This window comes from Podarcis raffonei, chromosome 12 (assembly GCF_027172205.1).
Source record: "Podarcis raffonei isolate rPodRaf1 chromosome 12, rPodRaf1.pri, whole genome shotgun sequence".
NCBI classification, from domain to species: domain Eukaryota; kingdom Metazoa; phylum Chordata; class Lepidosauria; order Squamata; family Lacertidae; genus Podarcis; species Podarcis raffonei.
In genome coordinates this window covers 19,672,258-19,693,149 of record NC_070613.1, presented here as the reverse complement: position 1 = coordinate 19,693,149, position 20,892 = coordinate 19,672,258, and the positions used below count along the sequence as shown (strand labels likewise).

The window sequence follows — 20,892 nt, the reverse complement described above, 5'->3', positions numbered from 1 at the left end:
ATAAATGTACTTAATAATACAAATATAAAGCAAGAAATAAACAAATGCAAACGATTCGTAATGGTCAGCAAACCACACAGCTTCATTTGTTCCAAGGCTGAGTTCTAGCATTGAAAACTGATCTGGATCTGAGCCCAAACTCAAAATTAGATCTTGTGAGTGCCCTTAGGTGCCATTTTAAAGCCCTTCCTGTGTGCTGGTCCTAATATTAAACCACGGGTTGTATAAACAGACAGCGGCAGTCCTGTGTGCGTACTAAGGAGTAGCTACATGAATTTTATTTCCTCTTTGTAGTGAGGAGGAGCTCAGTTTCTCAGGCGCTTTGTGTTAAGGAAAGGATTTGGCCCACTGGGAAGAAACAGGCTTTAAAGATAGCCTAGCTGCCAGCAATGAAAGCTTGAACTTTAACTTCTACTGGAGCAGAGTCACAAACTAGGGAAGCCAAAAATGTCCCTCTGGGTCATTTCAAGCTCTCAGGGAAACTTGAATATGCTAAGTAGAATTGTTTGTGAATGAGCCAATAGAGATGGTTAGGCAGGCAGGGTACACGCAATGTCTTTTTCCCACAAGTGGGAGGAGGGGTGGGTGAGCCCAGAAGATATAAGCTCAAAACAAAGCCAGGCTGTGTCCCTGAATTGTTCACATCCACTGGATAAGTGAGGCTTGGTCCAGAGAAAGAGGAGTTGGAGCCATGATTCTAACAATGGAACCTGGTAAGTGTTTTTTTATTTCCTAGAGGGGAAAGAGTAAAATATTAGGTGCCTGTTTTAAATTATTCTATTGTTTAAAGGAGTATAGTCCCTTCCTTGTTTTTGAGTTCTTATTTGATGTGTGCCTTGTGCCGTGTGAACTTTTCAATGGGCTCTAATTCACTCTGGATCAGAGAGCACACTATGGGCAAAATAAGTTATTTTATATGAGCTCGTTGAATGGGTTCAGGGACGCTTGCGATACATTTGTTATGATGGTGCCAGAAGCTGGAGGCGTGATAAACACCGGAGTTGTTAGGGAATGGGAAGGGGGCAGTCTTTCATTTAATGGCAAGCCATTACATGGAGAGCTGTGTGCCCTTAGTATTGAGAAGTATCAAGTATTAAGGGAGGAGCCCTGTGCCAATGAGCAAAGCTTCAGTATGTGAAGTGCAGCCTTCTGGGCTTTTGTTTTGTTTTACAGTGTCGTTTGCTGTCTACTTTTACCATAAGGGGAAAGAAACAAAATCTCTTTTGTGCTTTGTAAATTTCTCACTTTCAGGAGCAAGAGAAAAGGAGGCAATTTATACGCTGGAATTGGGTTGGCTGAAACATTGCAGATAGGTTGCAGAACGTTAGTAATACAAGCTGTGCATAAGTCCATGTGCAGTCCTGGTACAGGCTGTTTCATTAAAATGGATATGTTGCATTCATCTAACATGTGACGCCTGCACTCTGGACAAATGGATTTTGTTGTCTGTGTGATTGTATCAGTAGTGACTATTTTTTTTTAATGTGGTGCTTTCAGCCTAAGCACACTGCTCAGTTCTAATGTGCATGTTCATTATTCTTTTTAGTATCAAATTTTTATACCGCCCTTCATCTGAGCATTGCAGAGCAGTTAACAATATATTTTGCTTTCCATGCTTATTTCATACTTGTAGCACAAATCCATGCATTTCTACTCAGAGGTAATTTGTACTATGCTCAATGGATGTCACTCCCAGGTAAATGGGCATAGAATTTCAACCTGAGCCTATAATCCTAAGTATGTTAACCAGGAAGTAAGAGCCATTCAGCTCCAAGAGACTTTGTTTTGAGTAGACATCCTTATTTTACCCCCTGCCCACAAGGAACCCTGGGAATTATAGCTTTTTGGGGGGAGGGGCAGTGTTCTTTTGCACAATTCTGTGGCATAAAATGTTTATTTTGTATGTTTGTACCATACCTTTCCTCCTAAGGAACTCAAGGTGCGGTGTACATAGTTCTCCCCCTTCCCATTTTATCCCCACAGCAACCCTGTGAGGCAGGTATTTGCACTTAGTGGAGATATTTCTTACACCAGCAGTGGTGAACCTCTGGCCCATGGGCTTAATTGGGCCTGCCAGTGCTCCGCATTTGACTCCCAAGGCCAGTTAGACAAGAGGACATAGGTTGGCTGTCAGCTTTACGTTGTGTGATGTCATGTGCAGAACATGGACTTGGTAAAACATCAAATTCCAAAGGCATGAACTGAACTGAGAGTGCACTTAGAGTACACCTCTGGTTCTCCCTTTGTAGCCACAATTAGAAGTGGACACTTTGGTGCCTTTTTCTATTGCCCACAAACGGCCCACAAACGGCTATCCAGCCCATCCAGCCCTTTCAATACTGGTCCTAACAACTGTGCTTTTGGAAACAATGCAGTTATAAGGGCATCCCAGCATCCTAAGCATATGTACCAAATGCAAGAGGGCAGCTCTAGCATTTGTATAATCTCTTACTCGCCCCTGCCATATAGGCAGAATTTGAAGGTGACCATTAGCTGTAAATAAGTCCCCTGTACTGTGAAAACACAGGCTTAATTAAAGTGGAACCTCATTACCTGAAGCTGTGCTCTGCTTTTTCTAAGCAATATTTTAGAAACAAGATTTTCATCCATTCCTAGCATGTAGTATTCAATGTATACAGATAACAGATGATGGCTGCCTTAAAAAACCCCCACACACATGTGAATTGTTGCTACTGCTCTCCTGCCGTTCATTCATTGGTTTCAGTCCAAGAGCATGCTCGTTGCTGCTTCGTTTGTAGAGTTCATATGACCTCCTACCCAAAGGGATCATTGCATTTGGCCCATGTCATTAAAGCTGTTAAGTCAGATGGAGGAAGCACAAACCAGATGGCGGTGGGGGTGCTGTGTCAGAAAATGCATACTTAGATACTGCTCTCTGTGGCCTTCTGAAAGAGAACAGAGATGAAGCCTCTTGATAACATTGCCAGATGATGTATCTGGACCATACAAGAATTCACTCTATTGTTATTTGATGTCTGTGATGAAGACATTCATTGTAACTGTCTAATATCATAAGATTGTAAGGGGATACAATCTTGAAGCTTCGAAGAGCTCCAGGCTTCCCTGCCCCATTATATTCCCCTCTGCAAGTAATACAGAGCTTCACTCTTCTATGCCCTTGGCTAATTGCCAGCCCAAAAATCAGTGGGCAAATGCCCCCTGTGCCTGTTGATCTTTCCCTAGACACATAGCATCCCTAGACTTGGCTGTTCCTAAGCTGCTTTAAAACAGGGATGGGCAACCTGTGGCTCTGCACATCTTGCTGGGACTTCAACTCCTGCCATCCGGATGCTGTTGGGATCCAGCTCTCATCAGCTGTAGCCAGCAGTTCCAGTGGTGAGGATTCTGGGAATTGTAGTCCAACAACTTCTGAAAGGCCCCAAATTTCTCAACCGGGATTTAGAACTTTAATTGGCTTTATAGATATGTATTGGTATGCTAAAAAATATTTTAAATAAATAAATTTGCTGTATACCACCCTATGACTCTGTGGTGTGAAAGGTGGTATAGAAGTATCTAACCTGGAAGATAAGCTTTGCTGACTGGCATCCACCAGCCCAGGATCTTTTATCTCAATAGACTCTTGCATGCAGGAACTGATCTTTATCTATCTGGGAGTTCCCAGTTTATCTATCCCAGTTCCATGCATAATGCACTTTTCCTTCCTGGGGTGACTAAAGATACCAGACTTTTATTTTTCCAAGGGTATATGTGCAAGAACTTAGAAACTTGAGAAACATCCTGTGTGGTTCTAATACACTTATGAAGAGTTACCCAACACTGAAGGAAGTAAGAATTTCCTGCCCAGAGAGCTTTATGTGTGATAAAATCCCATGGAGTTTTGGGTTCCACTGATCACATGAAAAGCTTTAATGCTAGTATCTTCCTTATTTTTGTATAGTGTGTTATATTCTTTGCAGCACAATATCATGTTTAGACTGTTTCCCCCCATAAAAATCCAAGTTCATTGTTTATTTTTCTGTTTCTCACCTTCCAATAACATCCACATAGTAATTAAGAAAGCCTAGTGACTTTTTTAAAATAAAAAAAGCCATCTGTACCTTTTAAAAGAGATCTCTTAATTTTTAAAGTGTGGCAAGTACAGCCTGTATTGTGAACTCAGGCAATGGCACTGGACAATTTACTTGGGAAAACAATGCATACAGTACATCTTTTTTCTTTGCTTGGAAGTATCTTCTTTCCTTTCATCCCGTCCTTCCCAGGCTTTTCTTTTCTGAATGACTTGATTTCTTTCTTTTCCCTTATGCATATTTTTTTGGAGGGGTTGGGGGGGAAGTGCTGAAAACTGGAAATGAAAGCTAGGACTGAAACTTTCTGACAGTGGGGAAGGACTTGGAAGTAGCTGCCGGCCAGGCCTGTTGTAACAGCTGATATGATCCTTCTGCATTTCAAGAGCTATTTATGGTCGATTAGCTGGTATCAAAGCTCCACTGTTCAGCCCATAAAAGGTTGGTCCTGTGTGAAGTTACCACACTGCATTTGGCTTAGTCCTCTTAAGTTTGAGAGCCTGTAGTTGTCTGTGTAAGAATCCCAATGATGGATGGAAATGCTGAACTGCGGGATTGCTCTGTTGAGGATTTCAGGTGTCTGAGGACATTTAAAGAGAGGTTTTTGCCAATAACATTTTCGTCCAGCCTTTCATTCCTTGGAATATAGCTTTTGCACATGTTCTCTGCTGGTGCACATACGCCACTGGAAAGCCCTGTTCTAAATTCATCTGGCTCTGAATCATCTTGGCCACAGTTGTGCCTGTGAAGGCTGCATGCTACTGACTTGTGTGATGTGTCACTCTGTTTTCTTAGTACCTGAATGTATGTTGTTTCGGAGAGAAATTGTAGCTCAGCCGAGGAGCCACTTCTGAAATGAAGCCTAGTTTTTACTGTTGGATAAAAAGACGTTTTGCTAGGGCATATATATTTTTCTTTTGTGAATTTTCTTTCTGCAAGGGTTTTTGTTTTGCTTTTTAATACCCAGGCTAGGATTTAAAATATACAAACCCAAACGCACAGGATTTTGAAGTAAGTAACTTCTCTCTTCCTTCAGTGCTTGACGCCAAAAGTTTTCGAAGCCAGTTGCTTGCAAATGTTTGACTGCTTTGTCAGGTTGAATTGTGACTGAGGATTTCTTTCCCCCAGAGCCTGTGCATGTCAGTCATTCGAGGCATTTTGCATCTCTCTTTTCTTCTTTTGCCTATGGGGTGATTTAATTCTCACAATGGATGGAAAGTTTGACACTTAATGCCTTCTTTGCGTGAAGTGTGTGACAATTAAAAAGAATGTGTTGACCTTTAATATCTCTGTGTTACAGCAGATTGCAAACACCATAGATAACACAGTCTGAACAATGGAAATTTTATATGCTCTTTATTGAAAAGTATGAAATACTTCGTTAAAACTGAAATATGTTCCTCGCTAACCCACTGCCAGCTAGTTTAATGCTAGGCCACGTCTCAGGCTCTGACTGTGCTGAACTCTCTCTCTCTCTCTCTCTCTGTGTGTGTGTTGTTCTTGAATTGACAACTGGGTTGCACTAGCACTGGTTTTCACAAAACCAGTAATCATCTTTTGGGAAAGAGGAGGAGGTGGGGAAGATGAGTAATAACTTTGGACAGCAAGTCCTATTAATTTTTCTATGGAATAATATCCCAAATAAAATGTAGCTTGCTAGCCAAATACAAATATTTTGAGAGGGTTGGGCTAGATGATTTCATGGTTTCCTAACCATTATTCTACAAAGCTAGCATAAGTGCCCCTTTTGGCTAGTGTGTGTGTGTGTGTGTGTGTGTGTGTATTCACTTCTCAGGAGTGGACAGCCTTTGGCCCTCCAAATGTTGCTAGAACTGATAAGAGTTGAGAGTCCTGGCCATTGGCCAGTCTTACTGGGCCTGATGGGAGCTGCGGTCCCAACAACTTCTGGAGGGCCATATCTCACCCATCCTTGACTTAAATGCTGTATTTCTTGGCATATGCTAAGAACAAACTGTGACCCAGGAAGTCCTCAGTTCAAAGGTTACTTCAGCCACAAGGTCACCAGATTGCCTTAGGCAACCATCTCCTCTTCAGTGGGGCTCTTGCCACTTTGCCCACCTTTTGCTGTATCCGAAAACACTTTAAACTGTGCTATACTAAAGCTAAGTATTATTCATTGCATGCAATTTGCCATTCTTCACAAATTAAGGTCAGCCTTTAAAATTACCTGTGTGGGAAATGAAAGCAGTCACCCATACAGCTTCTTCTCCTTTTTTAATTGAAAAGCCTGTCTATATCCTTGTAAGTTAGAAAAGAGCATTCTTGAACAGAAACAATATTGAAAAGGTGGGAAAACTGAGGAAGAGATGACAAAGAATCTTGGTTGGTTTATTGTAGAGATCCTGTGTTCCAGTCCCATACTTAATTTGCAAGAGGAGAAACTTCACAAAAATCCAGACACCTTTGAGAACACCTTTGCTCTCTTCTTTAGCCCCATGGTTCTCAAGTTGACCAGTGCCAGGCAAGCCTAGCCAACTGAGTGTCCTCCAAGGTGTTGTTGGACTTCACCTCCTATCAACCCCAGCCAGCATGGCCAGTGATCAGGGATGATGGGAGATGCAGTGGAATTGCACTTGGAAGGCATCAAGTTGCCGACTCCTGATTTTATCTCCTACTGTTTAAACATGTGCCCTCATTTTGCCTTGGTCTTAAAGCTAAAGTGCTGCTGCTTAGCTGATTTATTTTTTACTTAACTGAAACATTTATATCCCTGCGCCACCACCCACCCCAACAAAGGCTCGGTAATATGGCTAAAAGTCAAAACACAAATGCACATGCAATCACTATAAAAGAAATAACACAGTCTGTAAACTAACCACTTACAAAAAAACCAACAGTGGGCAAAATGCTGGCAGAGAAGGGCCAGCACAAACATTTCTCTGAGAGTGGAGTTCAGGGTCTTGGTTCCATTGTTGAAAGGACCCTTGTCCTGGGTAACTTCTCCATTATATTTCAGCTGGTGAAAGGTCCCAGATAAGAGCTCGAAGACCCTTAATGCAGCATTGGGGAGCCTGTGGCCTTCCAGATGATACTGGACTCCCTTTAGCCCCCAACCAGCATGGCCTTAAGGTCAGGGGTGATGGGAATTGTAGGCTAACAACAGAGCTGGGAGGCACCATTTGGCTGCATGTGATTTAAACCCCTTCTGTGCATCACTGCCTTCCTGGGTCTCCCAAAACACAACCCAGTGCTCTTATTCAAGATATAGGTGCCGATAGGCCAAATGCTTTAAGTTAGTGTTGTGCTCCCAGGACTTAAAGGTGTGGACGGCCCATTTTAGGTAGCGGAGAGCAGTTATGAAATCTTTCCTCCTGCGAAAGAGTTATTCAAAGCAGGAAATGGCAATTATTTAATCTGCCTTCATAAAACATGGAAAAATAAAAGCAATTTGTCAAGCACGAGCCCCACCCCCTGCAATAAACCACCTCAGCACTGCCTTGTGTTTATGTGCATAGGAGTAATACCAGAAGGGACTCTACTGTGAGGAATGACTACATAGAGAATAGGCGTTAGAGAATGTGTTCCGTAAATTGTATCCTAAACTGGGATGGGTGGGAGTGGGGGGCTACCCATGTAGTGCCTTCTCAATGTTGCTGGAGTCCAACTCCCATCAGATCCAGCCAGCTTCCGGAGGGCATTTCATTGGCTCCCCCTGCCTTAAGCAGGATGCATGGCCATTAAAGCACAACAAAATTCCTTTTACTATTGAAACAGCTTGATTGTGAAGAACTTTGGACTGCAAACATGGAAAACTTGTGTGTAGCAGTTATTCCCATAGTCATAAGAAGGACCAAAGCTTTAAAAGAAGTCAACACATTTAAGATCCTGCATAGCATGATCTTTCTAATCTACTGGTTTTGCTATTTGCTATCCCGTTTTGCTGATTGAATTTGCCATCCAAGTAAATGGGAAGAATTAAGGAATGTGACCGTTTCTTCCATCGATTTCCATTGTTGTTTGCCTCATTTGCCAACTTTATATGTACAAACTGCTAATAGTTGATGTTAATTATAATTATTGATGAGATGCAGCTTTGGGAGTGTACCAGTGTAGTAGGATCTCTCTGACTGCTCATCTTCCAGAAGCATTGCTGCTGATGAAGAAACCTTTCTTTAAGCTTCTACATTTCCTTCCTGAGAAAGATTCCACCCTCTTGTCAGACCGAAAGGCATAATTTCTTCCTCTAACAGAAGTAGTAGGTAAGCGCTTTCTTAAAAACACTATTTCAAGAAATAAAACAATTGCATGGCTGTGCTTGAAAGCTGTTAGATGGAGAGATTTTGTTTTCATTCATAACTTCAGTGAGGAGAATGTATTCCAACTGAAATTTGCTGTGAGCAAATAAGAATGCAACCCAGCTTTATATTAGAAAAAATTAAAATAGAACATGGAGAATTATCAATCTCAAATCTTTACTGAAATAAAAGTTTGCAGGGCTCACTTTCCTACTTGAATGTTGTATTTACTCTGTTAAATAGTCATGCAGCTTGAGACTAAAATGAAGAGGATAGAATCTTGGTGCAAATATTCTTTATTTACAAGATTTCTTACACATCCTTTACCATAAGGTCCAAGGGAGGATTAAAACAATACAAACGTAATATAATATACAGTGCATCACAATATAAAATTATAAAAGCAATTATCACAACTGTGAAATAAAACCATTCCAAATAGAACAGTATGCATTCAACAAAAGATAAGGGCCCCACAAAATGAAAAACCTTTACCTGTTCATGGCCAGGATGCAAAGATGTTGATACAAACCTTGGCTATTAATCAGCTGCTCTGGGTGCCACTACTGGAGATTTGGAGACTGCTCATCAGAAGCTGTGCCATAACAAAGAGTGATTCAGGCAGCAAGCCTGTAGATTTTTTATTTTATTTTGCTGTAAACGTTTTATGTCTCACCAGCTACAAATGAGAGCTGGTGGTTTCATAACCTGTAAGGCCAAGGTGGTGTGGAACCTGTGACCCTCCAGCTGTTGTTGCAGTTCTACTCTGACTGGCCTTAACCCGCATGGCTGATGGCCAGGGATGATGAGGGTTGGAAGACATCAACATTTGGGATTCAGCTAGGTGGGTAAAGAAAAAGCATTTTATATGTGTTGTATATTCATTATAGAGAAGTTTGGTGGAAGATACAGCAAATGCTAGGCTGCATTTGTGGATCATACTATAGCTTCAAACAGTCTGCTTTCTTAAAAGTGTGGATCTTAAGTGTTTCCAGGTCTGTACAATAGTGTTTGCTATGTTGGGGAGATCTCCTATGATGTCCTCCATGATGGAGCATAAAATAACACAATGCAGATTATTCCATACTATTTGCTGTTTGAGAAAGTAGAGCAGTCAGTGGATTAATGCTGTTTTCTGGAAATATAAATGATTTGGCTGCCGCATGAATTATTCAGTTTGTATCTTTTGATTCCAGATGGAAACGCAAAACTTATTCACGGTGTTACTAAAACGGCTTGTGATATTGAACTTCACAGAATAACGTGTCACAGACTTTATATAGACGCTGCAGTTGTGCTGGCTCCTGGCTTTTGAGTATGTGGGAGAGCAGCCTGGATATGTCAAAACAATTGATGGAGAGAAGCTTAAGGCTGCAAAGTATTGAAAAAAAGGCCAAGGCTTCCAAGGACTAGTCTTGAGAATGCTGCTGTTGATCTAACCCGGAAAACGTGGAAGAGGGTGAAACAGGAGTAGATAAGCAAAGTGTTTGGAGGAGGGGGTTACGCTAGTCCTATTAGCATGCTAAGTATCCTGACTTCCAGCAGGGGGATTAAGAGGCACATTATACAGAGCTCTTATTTCAGCTGCTGATGTTAAATTTGTGCAAGTGACCCAGATGGAAAGATCAGGTGCAGAGTAGTGAAAGATTGATAATGTTAGATTAAATCTGCATTGTACATTTATCAGAGGATCTGCCCATATCAATGAGAAGGGAAAAATGTGTTTGCCATTTAACAGATTCTGGAATTGTTGTAGTACCAGCAGACTGTTACCAGATACTTATAGAACATTTTAAATGCTGAGGGACTAGAGAAGTTGTGAACAAGAAAAGGCATTACACAGTCAAACATGATTATTGTTGTATCTTAATGTTCTGGGAAGCTCAAGGTTGAGTTAGATGTTCGTCCACAGAGTGACAGCCTACATGGAGTGCAGCAACCAGTCTCAGGAACGAATGTGCCTGATAATTGCACAAAGAAAAATGGGCACTAGACTTTTATATATATAAATATGCATGTGACCACTGTGTTCCTCATTTTTCTTGATTCCTTTTGGAAGTGGGGAGATAGAAATTGGGTGACTCACACCTGTGGACAAGTACAAATGGCTAAGATCAAACAGCTGGGTCACACATGACTTGTGTACAGTGGTAGTAAGTGCATGAAATCCAATGACCCATCTCTACCATCTAGGCTGTCAGTGCTTCAAATAATAAGGCATTTAATTGACTATCCTTCCAGTTCACTCATGAAGTCAATCAAGAGTGTATTTGGGTCCAGTGGCAGCTAGTTGCAGTAGCTGGCAGGTTGTGGGCTGGTTTGTAGCATCTGCAGCATCTGTTTCATAAGATTTTGCACAGTTGAGTATTACAGCAGAAGTGGGCAGGAAGCAACGCAACTTGCCCTGTTCGCATCATTATGTAATTAATGAACCATCTTGCAGTGTAGGAGGATGTAGTGCTGTATTGTCAGGCAGACAAACAAAATACATAATGGTGTTATCAACACGGAAAGAAAACTTCCTGTATTTCGATCTTCAACCCAACCAAGATGGGAAGATCACCACTCTATAAATCTTGAGAATTTTGCAGTGTTACCTTTAGCAAAAGTGTATCTGATTTATCTTCCTGCTAGCTCAGCTTGTGTGCACCCTTTTTTGGGGGGTAGGATATATAGGGGGAGTAAAAAGCTGATCTGTTAAGGAACATTTCATATAATATTCATCATATTATATTGATAGGAGTGTTCATGAGGAGCTTTCCTTTTATAAATGCTGGAGCAGGGCTGCTCTGCTTCTCACCAGCCCAGCTGAACTCTGTCCTCCAGCCATGTAAAGCAAGCTATTGTACTAGGGTCTCAGTAAACACCCTGGGTTTTGCCACTTGCCTGGAATGTTAAAAAAAAGAGAATTGCCACATACATGTCATGGCTGGTGGATCTGTGTCTGGCTAGACACCTTTTCCACTATGATTGATCATTTGCACTTCCAGCTCTTGGCAGTATGAAATGTTGTTGTGATTGTCTCTCATTTGAGAGGAAACTCAAGCTTGAGTTTAATAATAATAATAATAATAATAATAATAATAATAATAATTTATTATTTATACCCCACCTATCTGGCTGGGTTTCCCCAGCCACTCTGGGCAGCTTCCAACAGAATATTAAAATACAATAGTCTATTAAACATTAAAAGCTTCCCTAAACAGGGCTGCCTTCAGATGTCTTCTAAAAGTCTGGTAGTCGTTTTTCTCTTTGAAAAACAAAGTTTGGTAGAAGTTTGTTGCATCTCCTGGTTTAAGTGAATTAAAACAGTTAGTGAGAAAGGAAAGGTTGGCTTCTGTTCGAGATTCAAAAGAGAACAAAACTGAATGCTGACTGATACTCAGAAAGCTTATTTTACATGTGGCGTAAATTACCTTTTGAAGCAAACTGAAGCAGTCATTGGCTCTGAGATTGGAAGGAATCTGAGCATCTGACTGTCCCATTTTCTTCTTCAGAGTGAGTAATTTAAGACACATTATAAACACAGATTAAGTTGCTTTAGTAGTCTCTGCAGTTAAACAAGAAAGTAGGAAAAAAGTGACGTTGTGGTTTGGAGAGGTAAGCCGTACAAATTTTTAAAGCAATCCAAAATGTTTCTTTAGACTTGAGATCCAAAGGTTGTGTTTAGTTTTAACATTCCAAGTAGTTAAAGTTTTAACTGCTGTGTGTAGAGGGCACTGAGACATGGACACAAAAATTCAAATTTCCCTCTGATTAATTAAGCAAATACAGCATTTGTCACACTTACAAAATAATGGTTTCTGCTATTGTTATCCATTTAAAATCTAGCTGGGAGCAGCTGATCAGTGTCTCTGCATGACTAGGACACATAGCAGATGTTAGATTGTCTGTCAGAGAAGAGGCAAGGCCTGAGTCCCAAGCCAAACATGATTTACTGCTTATTTTACACTCTCTTACCCTCCAACATGTTGAGTCCCAAAACTAGGTTCTGTGTCTTCCCAGCTGTGCTTCCACGGAAGTCATGTGACTTGTGCAAAATCACGGAGCCCCAAAGATGTGCTTTCTCCAGGGTGAGGTTTTGGCGCAAAATCATGCAAAATCACAGTGCCCAAAATGACCACCTTGCTCTGGTGGGAAAAAAGGGATGTCCTGTTTTTTTCTGGGACACTTGTGGGGTATGTACTGAACTCTAACTTGCCCAGAGAACCTCTCGCAAAGAAAACCATCCCAGAAGTAAAGTTGGCCAGAATGGCATTTGGTTGAACAAAACATCTGTGCAGACATCTGCATTTGCTGTTATAAAGAACAGTCTTGAAACATCCATTGTTGAGACAAATTTTGTTTTGATTGGCCTTCGTCAAATGTTAGCTTGTAAGAGGACCACCAAGGCATAAAGCATGAAATGTCATTTAAACATTGGTGCTTTTAATAGTGCATTTATTTTTTTGTACACAGTATTCATGAGTCTAAAAGCATGCTAGTCAATATCCACATTAAGTCTGCAATAGGTTTGCCTTCTTTGCTTTGTTTGTTTGTTTGTAAAATGGTGCAGATCAGTGGGGAGATAGATGGAAGAGGCACCATCATGAAAGTGCTTGCTGGGAGGCAAATTGCAACCTACTGCTAAAGACCTTCCTTCTTGCCCCCAAGGTTTTCAGTGGTGAGTTGCTTTGTGTTCCAGGCTAAACTTCTTTGGACTATAGCCTTTTTCTAACTTCCTGTTCACATCAAGGGAGACATCAAAATTGTGTGGGGGTGATCACAAATTTTAATGTTTTTTAAGGAAATTGTTTATGCGCAGAACCCCATCACCTAAATTCTACAATCTAGATTTCCGACTGGAGTTTAAAAAGGCGCAGGGGTCAGATTTGCAAAACAATTGCAGAAAGGAACTGTTTTATTCCTTGCCTCCCTTCTCATGAGTTCCATTCCTTGCTTTGCTGCCTCTGCTTATTCCCATTTGCTTTCTTAGCTCTGCGAGCCTTTTCTGATTTGTCCACCGCACCAATCTTACTACCTGTTCCCTTTCCTGGACTGCATCTCTGACAAATTGTTCCACATTGTCTTTCATTTGGGCAGCTTAGCCTGACTTTGCAAAGAGATTGTAGACGTATCCCCAGCGCCAGGCACAGCCATGTAGAGGAAGTGCCATAGCTCAGTGATAGAGCTGCTGCTTTGCGTGCTGAAGGTTCAATCCCTGGGGTCTCCAGGAAGGGCTAGGAGAGGCCTGGGAGAACAGCAGCCAGTCAGTGTTTGAGAGTAAGCCAGCTTCCTATTTTCCAAAGAATAAAAAGTATTTATGAAGAAATGAGTTCCCTAAGGCTTAAGGCTGATTTTCTGTTGCTTACACATTGTTTTAAAACATATTGTATTTCTGTTATTTTCGTCTTTAAATCTATCTGAATTGTGCAAAGCACTTTGGTCCCATGCTAGCATGAGGAGGCGAGACATGAGCATCCCACACAACAACAAAGTAACTGCCACATAAATGGGGTGGGGGTGATCTGGAAAGGTCCCTGGGGTGCTCCCCAAAAGCCTTGGTGGGAAAAAAAGAATTCCTTGATTGAGAGGGATTTCAGAGGGTAAGCGAGGGCAGCCAGCTGAATAACCGTATCTTAATTAAACTCTTAATTCAGCCTGACCACTGGATGATTATTTTTCTTCTTCTTGGCCGCTTGGAACATTGCAATGGGCAAGCCGCCATATTTCCCAGATCAAGCTGTTTTTATGATAAGTGCAGAGACTTGTTTTTCTCTGCTCTTTTCTACAACCTTGGAGGATAATGCGCTTATATTTAAAGCAAAACATGTCCGTTTTGTGTATTATGGGAAGCAGAAGCACATGGCTGTGCGCTTGGCGCCAACTGAAGATTTCATTCATTTTGCCAAGCCATTGCCCGCTTGCATGTGGCCAGTACTCATTTATGAAAACAGCTAGGCGCACAGATGGCTCTTACTTGTTTCCAAATAAAGGCACAGCTAAAAAGAGTTCCGTTAACCGTCTGGAATGTAAGGAGTTGCGCAGGGAAAGGACCTCAATTTGTGGGCTAAATGGAGATGATTTTCCGGTTGCAAGCTCGGTGGTGGTTGTTATGTAATTTACAAAACCAAGAAATTTTGAAGGTTTCAAAAGGTAGTCTTCTATATATACTTGCAGAGCTCATTTTTGTAGTCCTTGCTACAACACTGAAATTGCATTCTTTGAAATGGCATTTTAAGTGCTGAATGTTGAAGAGAACGTTCACATTCTAGAGCTTCTCTAGTGATAAGAAAGGCTTGGCTCCTAAGCAAGAAAGCTGGCATGCATTGTGCCTTTTGTATCTTTGACTGAAATTGGCAGAGTGCATTCGTTTTAAGAAATGAATGAAAAGCCTATGTGTAGGCCCATTTTCATTTTTCATCTTGGACGTGTCCAAGCTGCCTAAGTTTGGTACAGATTATATTGAGGACTGAGCAATGTGCTAGATTTGCATGTGCAGGGAAATTTTAATGTTGGGGTTTATTCAAATACATGATACCCCATGAGCATGGTATATTGCTACCTTTCACAAACAAACTTTTCCTTGACGTGCTAGTTTTCTTAGTGCCTCTTTCCCATGTTAGCTTTCTAGGTGCAGGGTGTGTGTGTGTAGCCAGGCTAGCATAATGTAATGGAGGTGAGATATCGCTCATGAAGCTCCTAAATGCAAAGATAAAACAGCCTGTTGCTGTTGTTTAGTCGTTTAGCCTGAGAAACCTCAAAAGACTGAAACAGACAGACAAAACAAAAACTTAGCTGCTGAAACCACAAAGAACTGTAGCTTCGTTCTCACACATTCAAGAGATAATGACGTAAATCTAAGTTGAACCTCTTTGGGTTGCAGATGCAAGCTCATATGACACTGTGTTTTGTGGTGTGTGTGTACGTGCAGTGTGTACACACACAGTGTGTTATATGAGTTTACATCTGCAGCCTAAAGTGGTACAAGTGAGATTTACGTCATCCGTTGCATGTGTGAGAGAGAAGCCATAGTTCCTCATGATTCGAGCAACAAAGTTTGTGTTTTGTTTGTTTCAGTCTTTTCAGGTTTTTTCAGGCTGTTTCGTTTTTTGCACTTAGAAGCTTCCTGAGAGAGATTCAACCTCCTTTATATTATGCTACCTGTCTGCCCACTGCCTGCATGCCTAGTCCCACAAGGGTATCTGCCAGGATAAACCATGCTTCCTGAAAAGATCTTTTAATTCCCCCCCCCCTCAACCCCAGAGCTGCCTCCAATATTTTTCGGGGGGTGGGGAGTGTGTCCTCTGATAGATCGCTTCAGCTGCTAGTGGGCTCTGGAGAAGTGACCTGGTAGCTGAATGTAGCCACCTTTTCTGTTTCCCTGAATGTGACAGTGATTCCACTTCAGAGACCTAGAATTGTGAGAAATTAAAAAGTGTGGCTAGGTCCAGCTGCCTGGTGCTGGCCAGAGAACAGTCATACCTCGGGTTGAAGTAGCTTCAGGTTAAGCATTTTTGGGTTGCACTCCACGGTGACCCAGAAGTAACGGAGTGTGTTACTTCTGGGTTTTGCCGCTCGTGCATGCGCAGACGCTCAAAATGACGTCATGCACGGAAGCGGCAAATCGCGATGCGCTGTCTCGGGTTGCGTTTGCTTCAGGATGCGAACGGGGCTCCAGAACAGATCCCACTCGCATCCAGAGGTACCACTATACTGGGGCAGAACATTTATTTGAAGGGGACCCAGTGCAGCCAGCAGCAGCAGGCAGGCCCTGCTAGAATATCTGCGTTCTAGTATATTCAAAGAGCTGATACTAGCCTTGTTTGTTTTTTGGACAAACCTGGACCTGTGTGAAAACAACTGTGAAGGCCACAGTGTCAGCTACACTAGTACAGATGGCTATAATAAGGTGTCTTAAGACATTTCTGCACCTACTCTTCAAAAATTGTGTAGCAATTAGCCTGAGACTTTGGAGAACTTCTGCCGGTTGGTATTGTAGACCGTAGCTGGCTAGGTAGATCAAGGAGATGACTTAGCATAATTCAGATTCATGTATTCAACTGTGGTGGGGGGTTTAAATGACTGTGATGCAACACTGTCACTCATTTCTTTAATGGGTTTTAAAGTGGGTAAAATGCTGCCTCCTGTTTATAACAGAAGTTGTGCACAAGCACGCTTTGCTGTTGACATTTTCTGATATGTAAACAAGTAGAGCCCCTCTCTCTCAAAAGTTTACAAGCATAACTAATTGTATTGAACATTAAGAGAGCTCAGAAACCAAGGGATTTAAAACTATAAACTTCTGACTAACATTCAGATGAGTAAATACACACTTTCTAGAGTTTAAAAAGCTGCATAGGGATTTTGGCAAAGATTTTGGTGAAAATAGCTGTTTCCCCACCCGCAATTACCCTCTTTAAAAACACTTGTGTCAGATCTCCAAACTGCTATTTGAACATAGGGGAATTTGGAGGCCTTCCAAGAAGGAAAGTTTGAGAGGGAAGAAGCAAGATGTTGGTGTGCAGGAGCATCTGCCCCCTTGAATTTTGGCTTACAAATCAGGTAATACTACACTTTAAGTACGTACACGTATCATGGGGTAAATTGGTAAATATATTGCTTAAACGAGCAACTTGCTGAATAAGAAGCTTCTGCAATATTGGAGCTTTGGAAGCAAAAAGATTTGAGACCCTCAAATTTGACTGCTGTGTTTCTTTTTGAATAATTGTGTGGAGCAAAAGAAATACATAAATGGACTGTGAATACATTTACCGCCCCCCCCCCGTCCTATTGTGCAGTGAAGTTAGAGCATGTGAACTTCGGGATCTTAGGGACTCAGTCAGTGCTCCATTTCTGACCCTGGAAGGATGAGGATTTTAGGCTGTTGGGGCAGCCATATGCTACATGAAAGTCTTGGCATGTCACCTACTCAAAGAGTCCCATGGAGTTTATTATTGCATTCCTCTTGATAAGTTACAACTAATTGAAATAGGTCTTGGCAGAAAAGCCAAATCCAAAAGGGATTATTTGCACACATGGTAAATCACTTAAATATGGCTTTATTGTCCAAAGATGAGAATGAAATGGAAGCATCTGTCCAATAAAATTATTTGAGTGAGATCATTCCTCTTCAATCATCCACCTCAGTTTTTCTGGATCTAATTATATATATAAAAAACGCAGAAGCTCCCTTTCCACAGAAATTCTTTGGGTTCTTTGGAGCACAGTCCTAATTGTAATGGACCGTTGACTTTTCAGAATATGATCTAGGGATTAATGAGTGCAGTATCCCAGGACAGGAGCTTAGCTGCAATGAAGAAATGCCCCAAGGGGGTGTCATTAGTTTCATTTCCACCCTCTCCTTCTTCCATGGTACTCAAGGCTATGTAACTGGAGTTCCCAGGCATCCTCCAATCCTCACAGAGACCGTACTTCATACTTCAAGGTTGCTGCATCACGAGCTTTCACAAGCTCCGTCCAATAAGAGTTCAGTCATGAAAGTCACTTTCAAGAGCAGAAGAAATAGGTTCTTCATAATAGTCCACATGCTGCTGATGGTACTTGAGCCCAGAAAGTTAAGTGGGGTTTTCCCCAACTCAGGCACACTTCAGTCAGTTTTAAGAGTTACTCAAAAAATTGCCTGCGGTTAGGAATGATGTCATTGTCATGTGTGATTAATAGAACTCACCTAGGTCACCTGAATAAAGTGTGTAATGTGTATTTCCTCTTAGACTTTATTTGGTTAATTTGGTGTGTGTGTGGCTATGCCAAATTTTGGATCGATTTTTTGCAGCTATTTTTTATTCTATGATATGCACTGAATTTTATTACCTGCATATAGGTTTCTTGGCAGTGGCTTTTTTCTTAATAACATAGGGAGCTGCCTTCAGGTAGGTCAGGGCATTTCCCCATGTAGCCCAGCATGATCTATTCTGGCTTGCCCTGGCTGTCAGAGGTCCTTGGGTAGGAGTCTGCTCCCATCATCTACTACCCAATCTTTTTAGACAGGGAAGCCAGGGATTGAACTGGGATTCTTCTTCATGAAAAATATGGGCTCTGTTACTGAATTGTGGTTCATCCCCTGATAATATATTATGAATTTATACAGCCCACCCTTTAGAAACCTCCTTGGTATCACTGAACACAAACAAAAAAACTTCTATGGTTCTTCATCCCTCCCTTTTTCCTCTAAAATCTTTGTTTGTTCAACTTTGTTTTCTTTGTTCCTCTTCGTAGGATATGCCTGGCTGCTAGTTGATTGCACTATGCCAGCGTAGACTCTTGACATGAATGAGTTTTCGTGGCTGTGTGTCATGTGATGTGCTCAGAGTTCTGCTATTTTTGGCCCAAAAACCAAAGACCAACATGTTTGAAAAGCAAGGATGCTTACAAATCTCCTTTTGATCTGTATTCCTAAATTAATTGGCTCAAACTGTCTCGTTGTGTGAATATTTGCATTTACACAACAGGAAAGTCTGTTTCAAATTACTTCAGCTATAATGGGAAGAGCTTGTTTCTTTGTTCAAGCCAAATATATTGTACAAAGCCCAATTAAGCATTATAGAGTCAAGTAAAGGACGGCCCTTGGAGATTGGCTATATATGTGGGGACATAGCCTTGTACAAGGAGACACAGATTTGAATAAATATGCCTTAAACCAGGTTGAGGATGAATGGGTGCCCATTTTCCCATTCTGTCTGCATTTTGCAGTTGTGTGTGATATCTATACATAGAATCATAGAAGGGGCCCTGAGGTTTATTCTGCAGTGCAAGAATCCTACCCACAGCCATCTCTGGGTGGGATCAAACCACCAACTTTCTGATTAATATGTTTGTGAATATTTGATTTCTTTTTTTCATTTGCATCCTTGGTTTTGTATTAAAAAAACACCTGAATGCCCCAGACCAGGAAACTGCTAAAACTTCACTTTTACAGAGATGGGCACAATTGCTGATGATCAATTAAGCAAGGGTATTTGATTAGCAGCACCTATCTGCTACTTAGCTTCTTAATTCCTATGGAAGCATAAGGGTATACTTAGCTTTTCACACATGATTTCTCCCTTTTGCCTTTATTTTTGTTAAATAAATCATGGTGCAGTGTTGTTATTCATCTGAGGTTGTATTTACCTAATTTTAAGACCTACTAAGGAACAGATTGTTATTATGTAAAACTACAGAATTCAAAGAGGGTGTACTTTCTTTTTCCCATAACCGTATGTCCTGCTCAAGAACCAGACTCCTAAAGACTAGCATAAAAAAATACAATTAAATGCGGTTGTTAGGTTGCTTCTATTAACACCAAAAATGAAAGATGGACCTTTGCTCTTAGGAGCTTGCTATTTAAAATGTTGCATTTTAGTCACATTTGAGACACCAGGGAGAGTCAGAGGGTTGAGGGTGATTGAGAAGGCCCTCCCTTTCAATGCAAGGAATTGCATTTGTGAGGTTCCACATTCAGCCTCTGACCTAGTCAGTTAAACTTAAATGATACTGTGTCAGTGGAAATGAAAAGGACCTTTGCCTGTCATCCTGGAGAGTTGCTACCAGTCAAGAGCACACGATTAAGCAGAATGCAACAACTCATGTAATTGCAAGTGGATTGGACATTCTTAACCTTTCTTAGTAGGTTTGAAATATCTGCACTGAACTCTTGGAATAATGTTGAGAGTAAATGATAAGAGGGAGGTTTGCAGACCCTTTTCTCAACAGCACATTCTATTCATAAGACACCCAGCCCTAACAATGATGGGATGAGCATGAACTTCATTAGAAGCAAATCACATGCAGTCCCGTTATATTATGCAGCTTCTGTTGCAGTTTGCTGACTGCATTTTTAAATCTCTACAAAAGGCGCATTATCTTATTTCAAAGCTTAAGCCCAAACAAGACTAATTTATAGATTTAAGACTTGCTGCCAATGAAAAGTCAAATGGTAAACCCGATGGCTACGATTGTGGGATGGCATTTTTGCCCTACTCTCTTTCTCCCCCCTATTGAAATCATTGGGGCTGATCACATGGCAAGCCTATTCGCATTGACTTCAATGGGACCAAAGTGCAATGAAGTTAGCCTGCATCTTCCCCTACGCACTGAATATATGGTACATGGAAGATGAGCATGTAAACATGTTTTGCTTTCTGAAGTGGTACAGTTTAGCAAGAGCTGGTCCATGTGATTCTGCTGCTCTTGTGTTGCTTTTCTTGAGCTGCAGCCTAGCCTCTTCAGGAGAGATAAGAAGAGTTCATGAGGTTCTTGTTGGCCCAGGCAAAGCTTCTCCTGGCCATCAGATGACATACCAGGTGTCTTGGGAATATTTTGTGGGCATATGAATCAACAGCTTTGCTTGATCTCCTGTAGAAGTGACAGAGTTTATCATCCTGTGACTTGCCAAGGAGCCAGGGTGTGTTTCCTACCCCATACCTATTAGTACCTTAATTAAGAACAAAATGATGTGCTGAGGACTACTGAAACATGGTAGCAACAGCACGAGGGGGATCAGTTGCTCCCTAAAGGAAAGGAGAGAAGCTGATTATGGGGAAGGTGGGTGAAGAAGAAGTGTGGGCCTGTTTCTTAACAACGAGAGCTTGGACAGGCTCCTGACC

At 41.4% G+C, this 20,892-nt stretch overlaps 1 protein-coding gene across 13 annotated transcripts in view; it reads left to right on the top strand.

Moving 5' to 3' along the window:
* The first annotated feature begins 591 nt into the window (after positions 1–591).
* Positions 592–20,892, top strand: part of SVIL (supervillin) — a 99,172-nt gene continuing 78,871 nt past the window's right edge. For 9 of the 13 annotated variants that reach the window (XM_053359095.1, XM_053359091.1, XM_053359098.1 and 6 more), the window contains exon 1: positions 592–713. In XM_053359095.1, the coding sequence (XP_053215070.1) occupies positions 692–713 (22 nt within the window). In that variant the 5' untranslated portion in view covers positions 592–691. The remainder of the gene's footprint in view (positions 714–20,892) is intronic. The other 4 variants (XM_053359102.1, XM_053359100.1, XM_053359101.1 and 1 more) reach the window with 1 other exon arrangement.